Genomic DNA, 19,088 nt, shown 5'->3' with positions numbered 1-19,088 from the left:
GTTTCTTATCGTGAAAGCTACCTAAGATGCTCACTGTATTTGACTTTTTGTTTTGCTATTGACTGAGTCCCTTCAAATTAATAAGCAAAATGAAATAATGTGAACAAACCTACATAAAGTAACCTGAAAAAATTCCATTGCATGGAGGTAGAAAATGGCTGGCAGGTGAGGCAAGAAAAAAGTTTAAGAGTGGGTTGTTTTGGAAGGGGAAGTTTTGGGGGGTTTTTTGAGACAGAGTTTTATTATGTTGCCCTCAGTAGAGTGCTGTGGCATCATAGCTCACAGAAACTTCCAACTCTTTGGGCTCAAGCCTCTTGCTTCAGACTCGCGAGTAGCTGGGACTACAGGTGCCCACCACGACACTTGGCTATTTTTAGAGGTGGGGTCTCGCTCTTACTCAGGCTGGTCTCGAACTCCTGAGCTCAGGCAATGTACCTGCCTTGGCCTCCCAGAGTGCTAGGATCACAGGCATGAGCCACCGCACCTGGCCCAAGGAAGTTTTTTTTTTTAAATCCAGCATAACTGAGATATGTTATCTGAGTGGAAGCGAAGAGTGTTGAAAAGAACTGTAACAGCTCTGTGCAGAAAAACAAAAGCACAGCAGACACTTCTTTGATGACCTGGTCAAGAGTTTTCTGACTGCCCACCTGGGGTGCAAATAACATGGCAAGGTTTTGGTCAGCTTTCTCAAAAATAAGAGAAGAAGGAAAAATGCTTATAAGTCATTATGTCTTACTGCATAATAGTCTTGATATTCTGTGATACACCAGTGATAGGAGTTGACCTTCCTTTTGCTGAATCATAGTGTATATGACCACTGCATACTGAATTCATGTATGGAACCGTGATGATTGACAAATTTTGAGCTAAGCTGTACAGCATATTAAATGTGCCATTACAGTGTAGTTATTTAAATCTCAATTTCTCTCCCCAGCTCTACTTTGCGAAGTGTCTCTACTGGATCCTCAAGACCTTCCAAAATATGTTTGGTGTGTGGGGATGAGGCTTCGGGATGTCACTATGGGGTAGTAACCTGTGGCAGCTGCAAAGTTTTCTTCAAAAGAGCAGTGGAAGGTAAATGTTCATGTGGGTGTTCCTTTTACACGCTTTTTCCTAGTATGTAGTGTATGTGCACAGCTAACGCTATGGCATCATTGGGAATTCTTCCAAAATATTTTTGATGGCATCTTTTGGTGATAAATAGTATTAGTGCCTTCTCTAAAAATCATCTGAAGATTTTTCCACCAAGAAATATTTCATGAGCAAAACTTGGTATTGTGAGCAAGGATCAACTGGTCAAAAATTATTTTCTTGTTGCTGTTGTTTGTTTGTTATAGTTTGGTTTTTAGTGAGACTTAGAAAAATCATTCTGTACCATTGTAAATTTAATTTATGTCATCTGACTAGGCACACACACTGAATGCATCATCTCTTCCTTTTCTGTGTGTCTATATAAATATATGTTCGTGGAAGATTTTAAAACATTTCTATCAGGATCAAGTCTATCCTGTGCAGGATAATTTTATTTACCAGCTACTTCAGACTTCAGGTCCTGCCTTTATTCCTACTGAAGGTTTACAAACATATATTAAATGAAAATTTTGACTGAGATTCACCATATATATTTGTATAGGCTCACTTTTGCTTCTAAGTAATTATTAAGGAGGAATAGCCTTTGGTTTGTGTTAGCCTTTCCCTACCTCGCTTATAAGCAGTTCATTAACGTCAAACTTAGGCCAAATGGTTTTATTGATGTTGAAAACCATGGTGAAAGTAAAAAAATTCCATAGAATTTTTGCTATCAATAAAAGAATTGTCGTGCAGTTAACACTTAGATTCATTCATTGAGGAGCCCCCTAAGGTTTATATCTTAGGAAAATTCTCTGAGGGGTGAATTGGTGCTTCAGAAACTTAAACATAAGTGACCTGAAGTCTCCCCTTTGTTTTCCCAGGGACATAAGGTATTATCTTTAGTTGTGAGATGAAAGGCTAACCAAGCATTTATTTCTTTGCTCATGGGACAGATTCTGCATTATTTAATTGCTGTTACATCATTTTACATTATTTATACCATTGATATTTTAGTAGTCCTGAAACCCAGCATTGAACTTACAAGAGTAACTCAGTAATTCTGTCTGAGGCTCTTGGTTACAAGTGATAGAAAATTCCAGAGCCTGGCTTAAGCACGAGCAGAAAATCATCAGCCCAGCTCCTGCAAAGCCCTAGAGCAGACTGGGCTTCAGGTGAGCCGTGGCCTTTCTCCAGGCCAGGAGCAGTCAGTCCCACTCTGCCCATCACATGCTCTGACTCCGCTCTCACACGTGCTTTCTCATTGTGCTGAGTCAGCTCCTGGGCTCATTAAACAGAGGGTTTCTGTTCCTAAAACCCCCACCGGAATCTCTTCAGACTGAACTGGGTTCATATACCCACCTCTGCTCCAGTCTCTGTGGCTGGGAAACACAGTGGTCAGATAGGTGGGCTCTGGCTGGAGTTTGACGACAGAACCTTCTAGACCAAAAAAGGGGAAGGGTGTTTCCCCTGAGCAAAATATGGGTTCTGTGACCAGAGGACCAATTTTCAGAACATGAGAAAGTCATAAGTAGGCCCAGTAGTGACACTGGTTTATGTTTTTAAGACTTTTCTTTTCCCCTCCATCCCTTATCTCTTTCCTGAATCATGCCATTGGCGCAGTAAAACTTGGTGAAATTCACATCTGGTGTCTTTCTGATCTCAGAGCTCCTCCTAAGCTCACTAATGAGTGAATAACCTAAGAGGTATGTGAAAATAAAGTGACGTAGGGAAAGACATTTTGAGTGGACAGCAGAAGCCTCTGCTGGCCCTGCCATGGGTTAGCCTGACATCAGAACCCACATTTTAGCCATTTGCAGGATCTGCCTTTTCCGCTATTAAAGCAAAGATTTTTGTAGAAGTTCTCACTTAGGTTTTTTTTTAATTGATATTTATTTAGTTTCTGTGAAAGTACCTGAGGAACTGATTATTTTTGTAATTCCAGTATAAATAAATACAGAAAAGCTTCCATTTCATTGGAAAACCAGTCAGTGGATAATGAAACCTGCTGAATGCCTTGTGAGACTTTTAGTAACATACTTTGTTCCCTATTTATTTGAGAATTAGAATTTTATGATTCAACTGTACAAAAGAGGCTATAAATTTAAACTTTGTGAGAATGAAGACTTGTCTTTATATTTTTACATTTTCTATGTGTTTGCACTTTTATCCTATGCATGCACATGTGTGTGAGACAGAGAATGGAAATATGTGAGCAATCTAGCTATCTTTGTATCAGAACTTTTTGAATAAGAGATTATTTTTACAATACTTGATAGAATTTGGAATACTCATGGCACAAAATCACGGCCTACGTGTGTTATTTTCATTCTCCTTTTCCTGATGTTGACATTTAGAATCAGACCTAGTCAACCAGTCTATTCCAAATCATAAGGTCAAACTTAAATCCGTACTAAAGTCTCATGACTCCAAATCTGGCCCCAGCCTGATGTCTTAACTCTAAATCTCGTAATCTGTTCTTTTCACCTTACCGTATCAGTTCTAGAGTTCTACCTAGAACTCTGAAAATTCTACCCTCTATGTAGAACCTTTTCTTGATCCTAGTGAAGGAAGTGATCTAAGCCCCGAAAAGACATTGTTCAGCACTCTGCTCGGTGTGTGTATGTGACTGTGTATATGCATACATACACAGATGGAAACATTTAAGTGATTATTAACTTCGTTTTCTAATGTTCCTTGATATCCCTAAGCTCCTCCTTCGATTGCAGTAACAGAGAATCTGGAGTACAGTGGATAGAGGGAGCTGGGATGAGGGGAGTTCATAACTGAAGGGAAAGGACAGCACTAGGGACGGAGCATAGAGATGGTCCCTAGAGAACAGACGGAGGAAAAACCCAGCTACCTGCCCTCTGAGTTCACTGCCTTAAGGCTTTCCACTCGAGAGCACATCAAGCTTCCCATCATAGCTCAGTGGTGACTACGCATGGAGACTAGAAATTATTTCTGAAATATAAATTATCTTATTTACGTTCTATTTAATGGGCTGTGTCTGTGTGCTTATTATTTTCTTCTTAAACATTTACCATGAAAGCACTTAGAACTCTCTCTCAGAATGCCTTTTATGTGCCAGTAACGTCAGTGAACAGCCATATTGTTGTTCCCTGCAAATGAAAGTTTATAATTTTATTTTAAAATGTGAATCACTTATTTGCCTTGAAGGATTTCAGGACTTTTCTGTCTTAAAAAGAAAAATAATTTTTCAAACAGGATTCTATTTTGCGGTGGAAACCAGACAGTCTCTAGAGTCAGAAGAGTCAGCTGTAATTTCTGACCCCACTCAGCAGGCGTGAGATTAGGCAAAGTATTTAACTTAGTGGGCCTCCGGTTTCTTGGTCCACCCTTAATGTTGCTATTGAAAGTTACACAAAACCGTAGTGTTTATGCAGACATTCTAGATTATAGAGTGACATCAAAGTCGTTAGTCCTTTTAGGAACCTACGCTAAAATTCTCCGGCAAGGTCTGTGCAGAGAATTAATGTCAATGTTACCATCCCCTTGTTATCTTAGTGCTTCATTTTTCAGCTCTTCATTTTTTTCATTAGATCTTCGTTTTCTTGTAATATATTTGGTCTCTGGAGCTGCCCTTTGAGGTGGTGAGATCCTTCTAGACTAGCAGTACTCAAAGGATGGTAGGGGGACAGGCAGATTGGAGGTCTATGTCAAGTTCTTGGGGGAGCTTTTCCGATGTGGACTGAACTATTGAGATTGACTCCTGTAATGAGCTGCCGTGGCTGCCTGGGGCAGTCCCACCTTGGGAGTAGCACAGTTGAGAGTATGTTTGGAGCCGTGAACTTGGCTTTGGGCTCCTCTGTTAGAAGTCCTTAGGGCAGGAAAGAGTCTTGTCTCCAGAACCTAGCAAGGCTGTAGGTAGTTAATAGCCATTGAGTAAATGTTTGAATGTACACATGAATGTACCTGTGGGACTTAAACGCAATCGAGGTTAAATAACTTCCCAACCAAACCAGTGAATTATCGTCAATGAAACTTGCCCAAGAATCTGTAATTTCCAATTCTAGTCAGAGTTTTTGCTATCTCAGTCTCTTTCCAACTGTAAAATGCTATTAGTTTCATCTCATCTGCATTTTTTCCTTGCTCCTTCAGTGAACAGAGCTGGCTGGATTCAGCACATTGTTTTAGAACCTAATTTCCTCCTCAGATCTCCAGTCTATACACAGTGCCTGGAAGACACAGCTACCACAAATCACTCAGTGGTTATAAGGCTGTAAAAGAGGAAGGAAGAGAGTTCATTATTATGTGAAGTCAACTGGATTTATATTTTTGCAAGCAGCCCTGTTAGGCTGAAGAGTCCATAAGGTGGGAAGGTCAGTCGAATTGTATGGTACCAGTTTCCACACTCAGATTTCTCCCTTGAAAGAAGAGATGTATGTCTGTTTCTAGAAATGGAATTATTTAAAAGATAAAATGGCAGGTTAATCTTGAGATTTTTCAAATGTGCAGTGTTTTAAAACAACCAAGCCTGTGAATAAGTACTTTGTTCTTTTTATGTGTATTTCATAGCATACCTTTAAAAAATCTGTAAGTGTATCAATTGATTAGTCTGTGAGAGAAAATGTTTTTAAAGAAACATGATGGTTGATTCATAGTTAATGTCTTTGCTTCTTTGAAATTGATGAGTAGACTGGACAGGTGCAGAAAGGCGTGTGCCTCCCTGTGTTAGAACTCAGGTCCCCAGCAGTGCTCTGTGCGTCTGCCGTGCTCAGGAGCAGGAGAGAAGAGCACCCAGGTGTGAGCAAGTGGAGGCACACACTGGGTGGTGGGGGGATGTGCACTTACACTACAGAACAGAGAACTTCAATTTACTGGGCACAGCTAAATCAGGCAATTCAGAAAACAACAAAGCATGGGAATAACTTATTGTATAGTTATTGACTGTCTTCAGATAATGATCTAAGACAAGCCCTCATGCTCCCAGGAACCATGTGCAGGAAGCTAGCGGGCATCCAAGTCCAATGTCACTGCTGTAATACCTCCTGTGTCAGAGGTAGGAAACCAGGAATGGCTCTGGCTCAGTTTTCTCATGAAATACTTTAAAGATTAAATGGAGGTGTTCCTCCCCACCCCCATTTACCAGAAATTAGGAACAGGTAATCTGACTCTAGTTATTTACTATAAGAGCTTAAATAAATACCTGTCCAGTAGGTTATACACATATCTATGATTTTTATGAACATTCTTTTCCTCCTTACATAAGCGTAAGGCTTTAATGTTAATGGCAAATGTTTGCCCAGAAGTTTATGGCCTTTCGGTTGGTTGCTATGGTAACACACAGAGCCACGGCATTTAGGCTACCCTGATAGGTCAGGGAAGGCTCCGGAAAGAATTGACCCACACAAGGAATCTGGGAAGACGAGAACTGGTAGTGCTCAGCAGGAGTAAGTGCAGGCTGACAGCACAGGGCACCAGAAGAGAGTTTGTTTACCACTAGGTAAAGTTTGAGATGTGACGTGATAGAAACTGAGGCTAAGGGAGAAGACGAGGCCCAGGGTGGAAACTGATCCACCCTAAGGCAGAGCAGACCTCCAGGTGCACACAGAAAAGTCTCAGTTACTTACTGTCTATTCACCATCTTGGTGAACTTCAGACTTTATGGAATCTGCAGCTTTCAGTCCCAGTTGTGGTTCTTATCACGAACACTGTGATTATTACTGAACCTCAGCCAGTCCAGAGCCTGAAACCGGACTTGCCTTGGAGGAGACGGAGTCTGCTGACCAGGGCAGCACCGTGCCCCACTGCAGCAGGTGCTCAGGCCGCACACTGCTCGGTTGTGTCGTAATGACTGAAATATGTATGTGGGGTTCGCCCTGGTTTCTGTCACTGTGCCATTTACTTGTCTCTCTGAAGTAGAAAATATATCCAAGTAATTTATCAGAAAATAATTAGAGCTCGGTGCCTGTGGCTCAAGTGGCTAAGGCGCCAGCCACATACACCTAAGGTGGCGGATTCGAATCAGCCCGGGCCTGCCAAAACAATGACGGCTGCAACCAAAAAATAGCTGGGCATTGTGGCAGGTACCTGTGGTCCCAGCTACTTGGGAGGCTGAGGCAGGAGACTCGCTTGAGCCCAGGAATTGGAGGTTGCTGTGAGTTGTGATGCCATGGCACTCTACCCAGGGGGATAGGTTAAGGCTCTGTCTCAAAAAAAAAAAAAAAAAGAAAAGAAAAGAAAAGGATTAGAAATAGGGACATGTGCACCAAAAGTAAATTAGCATTATCCAAAGTGAGCTTCTTATAGATTGAAAGTCCAAAGCAAGGTGCACTTGACAGGGCAAATTTCAGTGGTCCAAGTCAGGAGCTCAGTATATAATTTTTGAAATTATTCTCCATGTTTATGTGTTTGTTTATAACCTGTGTTGTTCCAGAGATAAAACCCAAGGCAGCTCACAGATTTCCCGGAATACCAATGAAATTTAAAATAAGTGAAACAAAGAGCAGGAGAAAGGGCAGGTGAGAGCAAGAAGTCAAAACAGAGCCAGGAATGGGGACAATGAGGGACTGTTACGCCCCCAGGCCTTTATAGAGGCCAGTCCCTTACTCGGCTCTCAGCTGTCCAGCACCCACCCCAAGACAGCAGGGAGTCACCTGACTTATGACGTTCTTACAAACTAGTTTAGGAAATTTCCTGTTCCTAAGAAAAATTTCACGAGCTGCTTGGGTTTTAATATGCCTGCTCTTTCCATCGTAACCTGAGATTGAAAAAGTAACTCTCATCCATACTAATGGTTTTGGTTTTTATGTTTAAGCCTCAGTTCTGAAAAAAGTACCTTGTTCTGTGTCCCACCTGCTCCTGTTAGGAAAGCTATTGAGCATGCTCCAGGTGCTAGGCGCTGTGCCAAGTTATCCGTATTTTATCACATTTATTCCCCATAAACAGCCTTCCCAAATCAAAGTTGTGTTGCATTTGGAAAGGTGGTATCTTTGAACCTGAGCTCCCTAAGAAACTGTTGTGATAGGAAGAACACTGACTACTTTTTAACAAGGCTTTCAGGATGGTCCTTCAACTCTTAAAAATAAATGTTTATGAAATATTTATGCTGTGACTGTTATGCCAAGAACTTCAGTGTAAAATTCTCATTTTAATTCTCATAATAATCCTATGAAAGAGATTGGATTATTATCCATTCTTATATTAGAGATCAGTCCACTGAGACATGAATACAGGAAGTAACTTGTCCAAGGACACCCAGTTAAAAGGAAAAGGCAGAGCTGGGATATTTTTTCTTTCAATGAGACAGGGTTTCACTCTGTTATCCAGACTACAGTGCAGTGGCATCAGCCTAGCTCACAGCAGCCTCAAACTCCTGGGTTCAAGTGATCCTCCTGTCTTAAACTCCTAAGTAGCTGTGCCTACAGGCACTTGCCACAGTGTCCAGCTAATTTACTCTTTTTAGTAGAGACAAGATCTCCCTCTTGCTCAGGCTGGTCTTGAACTCCTGAGTTCAAGTGATCCTCCCACCTCAATCTCCCTGAATGCTAGGATTATAGACATGAGCCACTGTGCCTGGCCAGAGCTGAGATTTGAACACACAGGCAGCCCAGGCACTCCAACTCCATGTGCCCAACACATAAACTGTATTGCCTCTCACAGAGTTACAGCAGATCCTGACTATTTTATGTATTGAAAAGTACGGCAACAGCTCTGGCTTTTAGAATACCTAGGAAGAGCACATTCTAATATAACAGTTGTCTTGATATACTCTAAATAATTAACTCTTACTCATTCTAAGTTGAAAGTCTAATTTGAATTTCTGTTGCCCTAATGGGAAAAAAATTAGGTAACCTCCATTTTTTCCTTAAGGAATGAACTTCATATTTTTAAAAAATTACCATTACTATCCTGAAGTACCTCTTTAACATCTTGATATTAATCTTAAAGCTTTATTTAAAACTTTTATCTTCCTGTGTTTCATTTCCTGTGTGTGATAAAAATTACATGTAGCCTGTCGGGCTTGGAGAACCGTTGGGAGGATGGTCTTCCTCACACAGAGCTGAAAGCTGCGTCTCTTTCGCTCTTTAACGTCTGGTTCATCCCCAGTGGCTCCAAATCACACCAGGAGTCGTAGGACGTGAAGTGGCTCTCAGAGAACTTGTACCCGGGGTATCATTAGGAGCCTAGAACTCATGCAATTTCATATTCTTGATAATGATTTGACCCCCAAAATGGAAATTAGTAAGTTGACTGCAATCAAATGCCAAAGTCAAACCCTTGAAGGAAGAGTAGGCATTTAGGTTGACGTGGCGTTTTGGGAAGACGGCAGCTGGAGCCTGGGGACACCCGCTCCAGCAGACCCAGCTCCCTGAAAGCATGGCCTGGCTGGAGAGGTCCCTGCTCAGAGGGTGGGCAGGAAGAGACTGAGCAAGGCCCGTGGAGTCAGATGGTGGAAGTCCCTAAGGCTTGAGTGAGAGATCTCAGCCTTTATCACAAACATGGGAAGTCTTTCCATAAAGTTCTTCACTGTAGAAAAAACCCAGCATAGTGGCTTAGGAGGTTTTGTTCATTGGTGCTGTGCAGTGGCTTGTGGAGGGTCTGACCTAGGAGAGATGACAACTTGGATGGATTGTGGCTAAGGGAAGCAAAAAGGGCCTGCCCACAGCTAGAACTGGCTAAGTCTAGCAGAAGGCCTGACCTGGGAGGTGAGAAGGCAGCGTCGTCAGGGCTGGGTGGTAGATACCCTCTGGGGACTGAAGACAGATCTGAGAGACCCTTAGAAGGCAGTGCTTGATGAATAGGGTCGATTAGTAGACTAAGCACTGTTGAGGCTTTCAAGATGAGTTCCCCGAAAGGGGTGAAACAGTCCAGGTAACTAGGAAAGGAAAAACAGAGACACAAGATTCTGAATGAATTTATTCTTTTTCTGGAGATACTTTCTTGGAGTTTTAACAGAAACTACGTAGTTAGGTATTAGGCAGTTTGCAGGGGCTCAGCTCAGATAGCCAAATGTTAATAGCTGCTGAGGCCATTGGGTGCAGTGCATGGGAAGGGTACACAATGAGACTGAAAGCCTGGCAAAGATATCGGGCCCTCAGCACCAGTGGAACAGAGTTGTTTGATGTAGTGATGGTTGAAGGGAATCACACACTGTTGTTACTCCCAGAATTCAAGGTACTCAGTGATGATTTGAGCAGCTTACAGCACCATAGGGAGCCACAGTATAAACTTAATAATGACTGGGAAGGCAGAAAAAAATCTGTAGCAAATAGTAAAAGATAACAGCTTTCAAGCTCCCCAAATTTTTCATGTGATATTTTGTTCCTTAAAGATATACATATGTAGTATAGTAAGTTTTTTCTTTTAACCTTATTCCTCAGTGTCTACACTTAACTACCTATCTTAACTTCTTAAATGGGAAAGAGAGAGAAGCTGATATCGATTCTTCTAGAAATGAGCAGATACATGTGACATACATGCACACATTTTCCAGAGCTTTGCCCCACCTCACTCAGCAATAGCCATTCTGGAGCAAAAGAGCAGGGGCAACACCAGATGAATGTCCAAGAAGACTTCAGAGCCACCTGAAATGATCATAAAATTATCTGTGCCCGTGCTGGCATTCTGTCTCGCACAGCTTTTCCATGTTATAAACCAAATCCACATCAAGAGGATGGGTCGGCACCAAAGAAGGATGTTTGCACTCGCACGAAACAATGCAGATGGTTTCCATTTCACCTTCAGGTTGGTCCTGTTTGAAGCTCTTTAATAAATGTTAGCTCTCTGCACTTGTCGACTACACGGTTACATTTACAAAAACATCGCCTTCCTCTGCGTGTCCCCTTGCTAATTAACAGGGAACTCTTATACCTCACATAGCAAAGAGCGAGCCCTCAGGAAGAGTGAGAACCATGGTTTCTCCTTACAGGTGCAAGGCCCTTAGTCTTAAACTAACTCTGTGGAGTCTCAGTGTCTTTAGCGGAGTCTTTGGCTCCCTTATATCACTGACATTTGACAGTGTAATGCATCTTTATAAAGATGTTTTGTTTACTTCTCTTACAGTAAAAATGTGAAATAAGGCAAAAATATGAAAGGCTATGGAGCTGAAAGGTCATCATAATTATTAACAAGAAGGAAAAGTCACTTATAGCAGATTAGCTAAGGTTTTCAGGAAGTTTCATATAAATTCATACTTAGCACACAGCACTTTAGATTCAGTACAGGCTCATTAAGCTCTTTGGTTTATTCGTTTTAGTAGAATAAGGACAGAATTTGGGAAGAAAAAAAAGCAACAAATACTCCTTCCTTTTAATCTTTTCTTATTACGTTGTATTTTTATCCCTCCAATTAGGGAGGAAGAACCAGAATGTTAGTTTGGAGATTCATACTACATTTAAAAGCCTCACTGACCACTTACTGATATTTGAGTAACAAGGACTTGGCTATCCCCCAACAATTTGAACCTTGATTCTGAGGATCTCCAGGAAGAAGCTGTATGAGAAAGGCGTTACCAGCGTGAATTCCAGTATCATTTTTATGTAGAGGGATACAGAACAGCACCGCCCACTCGGAGTCGGAGCGAATAACCAAACGTCTGTTTCCTCTTCTATACACAAAAGAAAATCTCAATATCTGCCCTGCCTGTTTCTGAGTTCAGAAGATAAAATTTGTACACATTATGTTTAAACTGCTTTAGAAATAATATAGGATTGCTTTGTAAACCTTCCTTTGAAATAGAATTTTCTTCTTAGGAAGTAATTTAATTCATGTACCTTGTTTCTCAATAAAATGTGGCCTTTTTAAATTGTAGCTGTTAAATGTTTGACTTAAAGGGGAAAAATTAAGAATTGTAGAAAAGCACGTATTCCTTTAGGTGAGGTGTGGAGTTTGACCTCCCTGTCAGTGGTTTAGGGAGATCTGGACTGATGATGAGCGTTGGGACAAAGGGCCGTGGGAGGAAAGCCTTTGCATTGAAGACCAGGATTTAAATGGATATGCCTCGATGCAGAATCAGACAAAGAACAAAGATAGTTTTCACACTCTTTCTACATGTTAAACAATTTGGAGGATCACAACTTGTTTTTATTTCCATTTTTTCCCTTTAATTAACTGTACCAAGATTTCTAAAACATATTGCATTCTTTACCCTCCCACTCCCGCTGAACAACTTAATTGGAAAACCATTGCAGAATTAGTTTATGTTGATCGCTTTTCATCCGGCCTGCAGCCCAGCATTTTCCCAGTTGAACCGGACTCAGCAATTTGATATTGCTAGGATTATATAAATACTAATTGTTTTGTTTTTACTGTCTAATATAAACTGAAATTCCTTTCTAAAAAGAACTAGAATGGTAAGAGTGTGAGTAGCTATTTATTAGACATCTTAAAACCAGTGTTTTTAAAGACTAAAGAAATTGTAATAGAAATGCCATTCCTAAGTGAAATTAAATCAAAATGTCCTTCAGACAACCTTTCCTTTTAATTTTGCAAATTAAATGTACTTTGTGATACATCTGATTAGGATTTATTTAATGATCTTAAGTTGTTATATTTGGTGACACTTAAAATTCAAAGTATTTATGTTGCATCTCTGAATCATGAAAATAGCTGCACCTCCCAAGACAGATCTGTAAAAGTGACTAAGGTCAAATCCTGTTGAAACAGGCAAAACCAGGTTCAGAACTTAGAATCAAGCCAGAAACAGGTGCTAAGAAGACCTGGGACAACTCAAGATACGAACAGGGCTGAAGCCCATGTGAGATACCTCAGTTATGGCGAGAGGAAGCACACCGCCTGTGCACGGTGCCTGCAGCCCCGAGGCAGGCGCACCCATTCAGTTCAGCAGCATCCGGCCAGTGGTGACCGCGCTCAGCACTGGGCCTGGGCCACAGTTTGTTCCCATTAATGCACATGGAAGGGACCCCACATACCATGTTGACCTCATGCTCAGCAATGTGCATGTATTTTTTTTAAATCCCTCTACTATTTCTTGAAAATTGCCTTAAAAGCAGAATAATTGTGTAGAGCCTTAGCAATGAACTTTGTCTTTTTCAGTGGAGCAGTGCAAATTGTACAAACATCACATGAATCCAGGAAAGAGTTCCCTTTTTACAGCGTTTCTCCCTGTTGAACTCAGTTCACTAGGCAGAAAATTGAAGTTTTCAGATACTGATAGCTATTTTCTTTATCAGGCTGAGTTAAAATTTATAGTAATGACCCGCAGGGAGGAAATGTGAACAAAAAAAGTTACTTTAGTGGAAAAATTATCCTCTATTGAGCCATTAACACAATCTGTGTAAAAGTTAAAAAATTATTGCTTCTTAAAAATTACTTGAAAAATTGAGCAGATGCATAGTTTCTGCAGTGAGGGGGCACATGGAAGTGAAATGTGAAAGGACGTTTCTTCCTTTATGGAGGAAAACAGAGCAGCGGGCTTTCTGTTTTGTCTTTACCGTAACTCACCATTACGTAAGTCTCAATTTTACTTTTTTTTTTTCTTACTACCTGAACTTATGTTTTAAGAAGGAATACTAATAAAAAGAACGGTATTACACATTAATAAAAATCACCATTTTCCTAAGAGAGGACGAGTCATCCTTACAAAATACCATTATAAAATGGTTCTGGATATCGAATTTCTTCAAATAACTTGCCCTTTAAAATTTTAAAATTAAATACGTTCTTCACACATCTGATGAGGATTTATTCGAAGATCCTCAGTTGATCGCTAGAAGAAGAATGTGGTTCCGGATACTTACGCAGGGGATACCTTCAATGAAGAATTTTTTTAAATTCTTTACTCCTTATGAAATAGTTTTTATAATTACTGAAATATGTTTTAGATTCAGGTTGGGAAGTGAGTAAACATGTTTGCCATGTCAACCATTTTTCCGTTAGGAACTGCATTATGACTCCATTCTCCTATGTTTTAGAGGTGGTTTGGATTATTTTGGTGGTCTAAGAAACACAAGTACTGAGGAGAATCTTATCATGAGGAAAATTGTGTGCCTGAGATGTAATCGTGCTGCCCGTTGTAGATCAGTCTTCGTTAAATTAGAAATTGCCTCATGGAGACACTTGGAAAGGGCCTCCTGATTTCCTTCATATCCTCTGACCAGGGGACAGCAACCATTTTCTTACATTTAGGTATCTAGAACTTGTTGGTTGTTTCCCCTCATTCTTACTGAATGGATCATTAAGAAATCAATGGGAAATTAATCCCAGGCAAGGATTTCTTTTATATCACGCAGGTAAATCATAGGCTAAGTAGTCTTCCCACTGTTTACGATTATACTAAAATCGTATCATAATTCTGTCATCTATAAAGTAGATCATGCTTCCTTCTCTTCATTCAAAATTTTCGTGGAAGATAATATTTTAGATTCAGTCTAATAAAGCTTAATGTTTAGACTTTTTTGACATATGCTTTTTCTTTAATTGTAATTGAGACAAGGCGATAGTGTTTCATTTTCTAGATTCAGTTTATTTTTTATTTTTATTTTTTTTAATTAGGCCATTTGTCTTTTTATTATTTTTTTTAGATACATTTATAATTTTTTTATTAAGTCATAGCTGTGTACATTAATGCAATTATGGGGTACAATGTGCTGGTTTTATATACATTTTGAAATACTTTCATCAAACTGGTTAACATAACCTCACCACATTTTCTTAGTTATTGTGTTAAGACATTTATGTTCTACACTTAATAGATTTAACATATACTATTGTAAAATGCACCATAGGTGTGGTCCCACCAATTACCCTCCCTCCCCCCATTCTCCCCCCATCCTCACCTCCCCCTCCTCTTTCCCCTTCATCTTGGGTTGTAGTTGGGTTACAGCTTTCATATGGAAGTGTGGGTGCTTATAAATTGGTTTCATAGTAGGGCTGAGTACATTGGATACTTTTTCTTCCATTCTTGAGATACTTTGCTAAGAAAAATACGTTTGAGCTCCATCCATTTAAACATGAAAGAAGTAAAGTCTCCATCTCTTTTAAGGCTGCATAATATTCCATGGTGTTCATATACCACAATTTATTAATCCATTCATGGGTCAGTGGGTACTTGGGCTTCTTCCATGACTTAGCAATTATAAATTGGGCTGCAATAAACATTCTGGTGCAAATATCTGTTATAAAATGATTTTTGGTCTTCTGGATATATACCCAGTAGAAGAATTTCAGGATTGAACAGCAGATCTATTTTTAGATCCCTAAGTGTTCTCCAAACGTCTTTCCAAAAGCAACAGATTAGTTTGCATTCCCACCAGCAGTGCAGAAGTGTTCCCTTTTCTCCACATCCATGCCAGCATCTCTGGTTTTGGGATTTTGTGATGTGAGCTAATCTTACTGGAGTTAGATGATATCTCAAAGTGGTTTTGATTTGCATTTCTCTGATGATTAAGTTTAGATGCACTGGGTTATAATCAGAATCATATCCTCTGGAAGCTGTGTTCAAATTCCGGCACCATCATTTATAGTATTCATCATAGATAACATTTATGAAATGGTGTTTTGAGCCAGGCACCAAAATGGATATTCTGTGGTTCCACGTATTTCTGTATGATTTCTGTAAGAGTCGAATGGTGTTCTAATTTTTTGTGAGGAAATTAGAGAAAGGAAGCAATTTGTCCATAGTCACATGGTGAAGGACAGAGCTGGGCATTGCATACAGGTCTTTAACTTCAAACTGACCCTTATTTTATTTCTCTGTATAACACTATTGGCTCTAAAACCTCAGGCAAGATACCTGGCCTCTCCCTCGTTCTTAACTGTAAAATTAAGATTAGGTGCTACATGGTTTATCATGGCATTTCAGTGATTGGAGATGATGTGTGCCATGTCCCTGGCACCCTGTGGGCATGAAATAAATGGCAGCTGTTCACAGTGCTCTTACTGCTTGTCAAACTGGACATATACCATATAGTTGCAAAGCTTTCCAAGTGGTTACCTGATGGAATGGTATATAAAATGTCAGGGGAACGATAATTTTGTATGTCAGATTCTAACACCCCCTGGCCCCCCACAAGCACTAACTATAAAAATGTATATTTGAAACCAATAAGGGTCATCTGTGAACCCTGGTGAGGAAAAAAAAAACACTTTGATATTGAAAACCTATGGCAAGCAGCTTTTCCAATTGTTCAAATAGTTCTGTTTTATTATCAAATAAGCTGATGGATGACATTAAAAGCTATAGTAGCATTTTGCAGAAGAGATTCACTGCGTGATATTAGATATGGGCACAGATCAAAGTCCTAAACTGTAATTTTTCTAAAAGGAGTGATTTAAATTCTAACTTGAAACAATGTTACCACAATTATGACTGTGCACACCTAATATGAAAGTATCCTTTTAAAAACTTTAGAAGAAAGGGAAGGGAATGTAATAATTGATTGAAAAATATCAGGCAGTTCTTCTCTAGTCAAGATCAGGTCTTTAGTAACCAAATTACACTGGTAGCCTCATGTTAAGTTAAGGCTGCCAGCGTAAAAATCTATGGCTTGCTCTTGGAAAACAGTGCATGGTGAAACTCATGTTTGTTCCTTTGGATACAGAAATAACAGTGGTAACATGAGGTTCTTCCGTTAATACTTGTTGGGAAGTGATGTAGGCAAGATTTCACCGCTAATAAATGATACATCTTAGATTCAAACCTGAATCTTGACTTCAAAGCTGTACCTTGACCCAGTAGCTACAATTTTGAGTGTGGCATATTGGAGAAAAGTAGAAGGAAGGAGAGCCCCTGGGTTAAAAATTGTAAAAGCCATTAATTTACATTGTCTGAAAAAACTTTTTTAAAAATGTTTTTAGTAGTTTTCCTTGAAACTACTTGGAATATACACTGCTATCACACTAAAACCTATAGCTGGTTTCATATACAATTTGTACCCCATATTGACAGCTGTGGTTTAATGAAATTTAAAAAAATTTAAATGCAAAAACAAAAAAACAAAAAACCTATAGCTGACCCTTTAGACACCAGTATGTAAACTAAGATTAAGAGAGTACTGTTTATGTGGATGGCGTTTATGTCACTGGCTTTTTAAACAAAAGGCAGTCCATAAAGTCTCAGGACAGGACAGTCCACACCATCTGTTGAAGGGGTCGTTTCACCAGGAGTTAACTGCCAGCTCCACCTGTGCGTGAGCCGGCCCTGCTGGTACACATTAGCCAGAATTTACTGTGATATAAACTCACTCTCACATAAACCATTGTTGCTCAACCCAGCCTGTCTTGGTAACTGTACATAGTGCCTCTTGTAAATGATGTAAGCACGGGAAACTTATCAGATGCAGAAATTATGGCAGTCATCCTACAGTACTTTTGTTTAATAAAGTGGCACCGAAGTCATACTTGGCGCGATGTTGAAATCATCAGATAAGATTTGCTTTCCGAGAGTGCCAGACCCTCTATGGTATGGCAGGATATCAGAAGGTTCCCCATTTGCAGTCTATGAACTTGTCATTGCCTATTTCTTTGTTAGGGAATGGCAGCAGGTCAAGCTATTTTGAGAGTACCCCATTTAAAGAAGGCCCTGTGGAAATCTGTAGCCATTAATATGAAAATTATATAAATGAATCTTCAAGTGGTATAAACTATATGTTAGTCCTCAATATCTAAGGAAATGCCATGGAGCCCTTTGAGACCCAGGGAAGTCTAGTCTCAGATAAGACCCAGACAACATACTAACTGCATACTGGAAATCCTTTTAAAGACTAATCATTGAGGCAGTTAAAGTAAAATTACCCTTGGTCTGAATTGGTTTTTGTAACAGTAACTATCATATGAGTGGTACCGGAGGAAGTCCTATTTATCACATGACTGTCTCTCCCAAAGTTAAAGGTAGGAGCCTTTATTGCCACCTACCTATTTTATTAAGATTTAAAAGGAAAAAAAAAACCCTGAAAGTATAAAGAAATCTTGCCACCTAAAATGGCAACTTTCTTGCAACCAATTAATGCCCTACTTTGATTAGAATTAGATTAATGGTATTTCTTTATGCTTTAAGTTAATCTTATTGAGTACACATAAAATTTTTGATTTTTGACATTTGAGTCTGTTAGAAAATTAAATGTTTAAAGTTTAATGTGATAGCACTTCACTCTCTCATACCTCAGTTTCTTATACGTACAAACTGTTTCTCTTTATAACAGATTTTTAAACCTCTCATCTAAACAGATTTTTAAACCTCTCATCCTAAAGGTTATCAATGTGATGATAACCCTGCATTGGTTAACCAGTTTTCAAATCTGTAGTCTTTCCCCTGCTGATATAAGAAAATACTAATCCATTAAGCATAACAGATCATGATATGAGAGTTAATTGTGGTGCTTTTTGCCAGTAAATTCAGGGCCCCTGAGAATAAAAATATATGTGTTATGGACCTTTCCCACACACAATTCAGTCCAGTGGAGAGTGCTTCTCAGAAGATGCTTTATATATATGCACATTCTTATTGCATTTGATAGGTTGCTAGACTAAGGTGTTAACTCTAAGAAATAATGATCCAGGCCGCACCTGTAGCTCAGTGAGTAGGGCGCCGGCCACATGTACCGAGGCTGGGCGGGTTCCAACCCAGCCCAGGCCAGCTAAAACAACAATGACAACTGCAGCAAATAAAATAGCCGGGCGTTGTGGCAGGTGTCTGGAGTCCCAGCTACTTGGGAGGCTTAAGAGAATCACTTAAGCCCAAGAGTTTGAAGTTGCTGGGAGCTGTGACACCACAGCCCCCTACCCAGGGCAACAGCTTGATACTCTGTCTCAAAAAAAAAAAAAAAGAAAAAGAAAAAAAGAAAACTCCAAATTTTTATACCAGCAGTATATCTTCTCAGGACCTTTCCTCATTCCCACTGTAACAGGTGCTGCCATGCTTTTTACTGCACGCCAGGTTGATAAGTGCATATCGTTGTCACAGCCTTTAAATGGTGGTAAAATATACACCACACACACAGTTACCATTCAATAAAAAAAAAAAGAAAAAAAATACACACCACATAAAATTTATCATCTTAACCGTTTTTAAGCACACAATTCAGTGGCACTGAGTA

The 19,088-nt window shown here is 39.7% G+C and overlaps 1 protein-coding gene across 3 annotated transcripts in view; it reads left to right on the top strand.

The window, feature by feature from the left end:
- The window catches only part of NR3C2 (nuclear receptor subfamily 3 group C member 2), a 335,410-nt gene that overhangs the window by 170,157 nt on the left and 146,165 nt on the right, over positions 1-19,088 (top strand). For all 3 annotated transcript variants that reach the window (XM_023513433.1, XM_023513434.1, XM_023513432.1), the window contains exon 3: positions 935-1,074. In XM_023513433.1, the coding sequence (XP_023369201.1) occupies positions 935-1,074 (140 nt within the window). The remainder of the gene's footprint in view (positions 1-934; positions 1,075-19,088) is intronic.

This window comes from Otolemur garnettii, unplaced genomic scaffold, assembly GCF_000181295.1.
Source record: "Otolemur garnettii isolate 467f Iridium unplaced genomic scaffold, OtoGar3 scaffold00041, whole genome shotgun sequence".
Classification (NCBI taxonomy): Eukaryota; Metazoa; Chordata; class Mammalia; order Primates; family Galagidae; genus Otolemur; species Otolemur garnettii.
The sequence above is the reverse complement of the archived record's forward strand: the minus strand, read 5'-3'. Positions and strand labels throughout refer to the sequence as shown.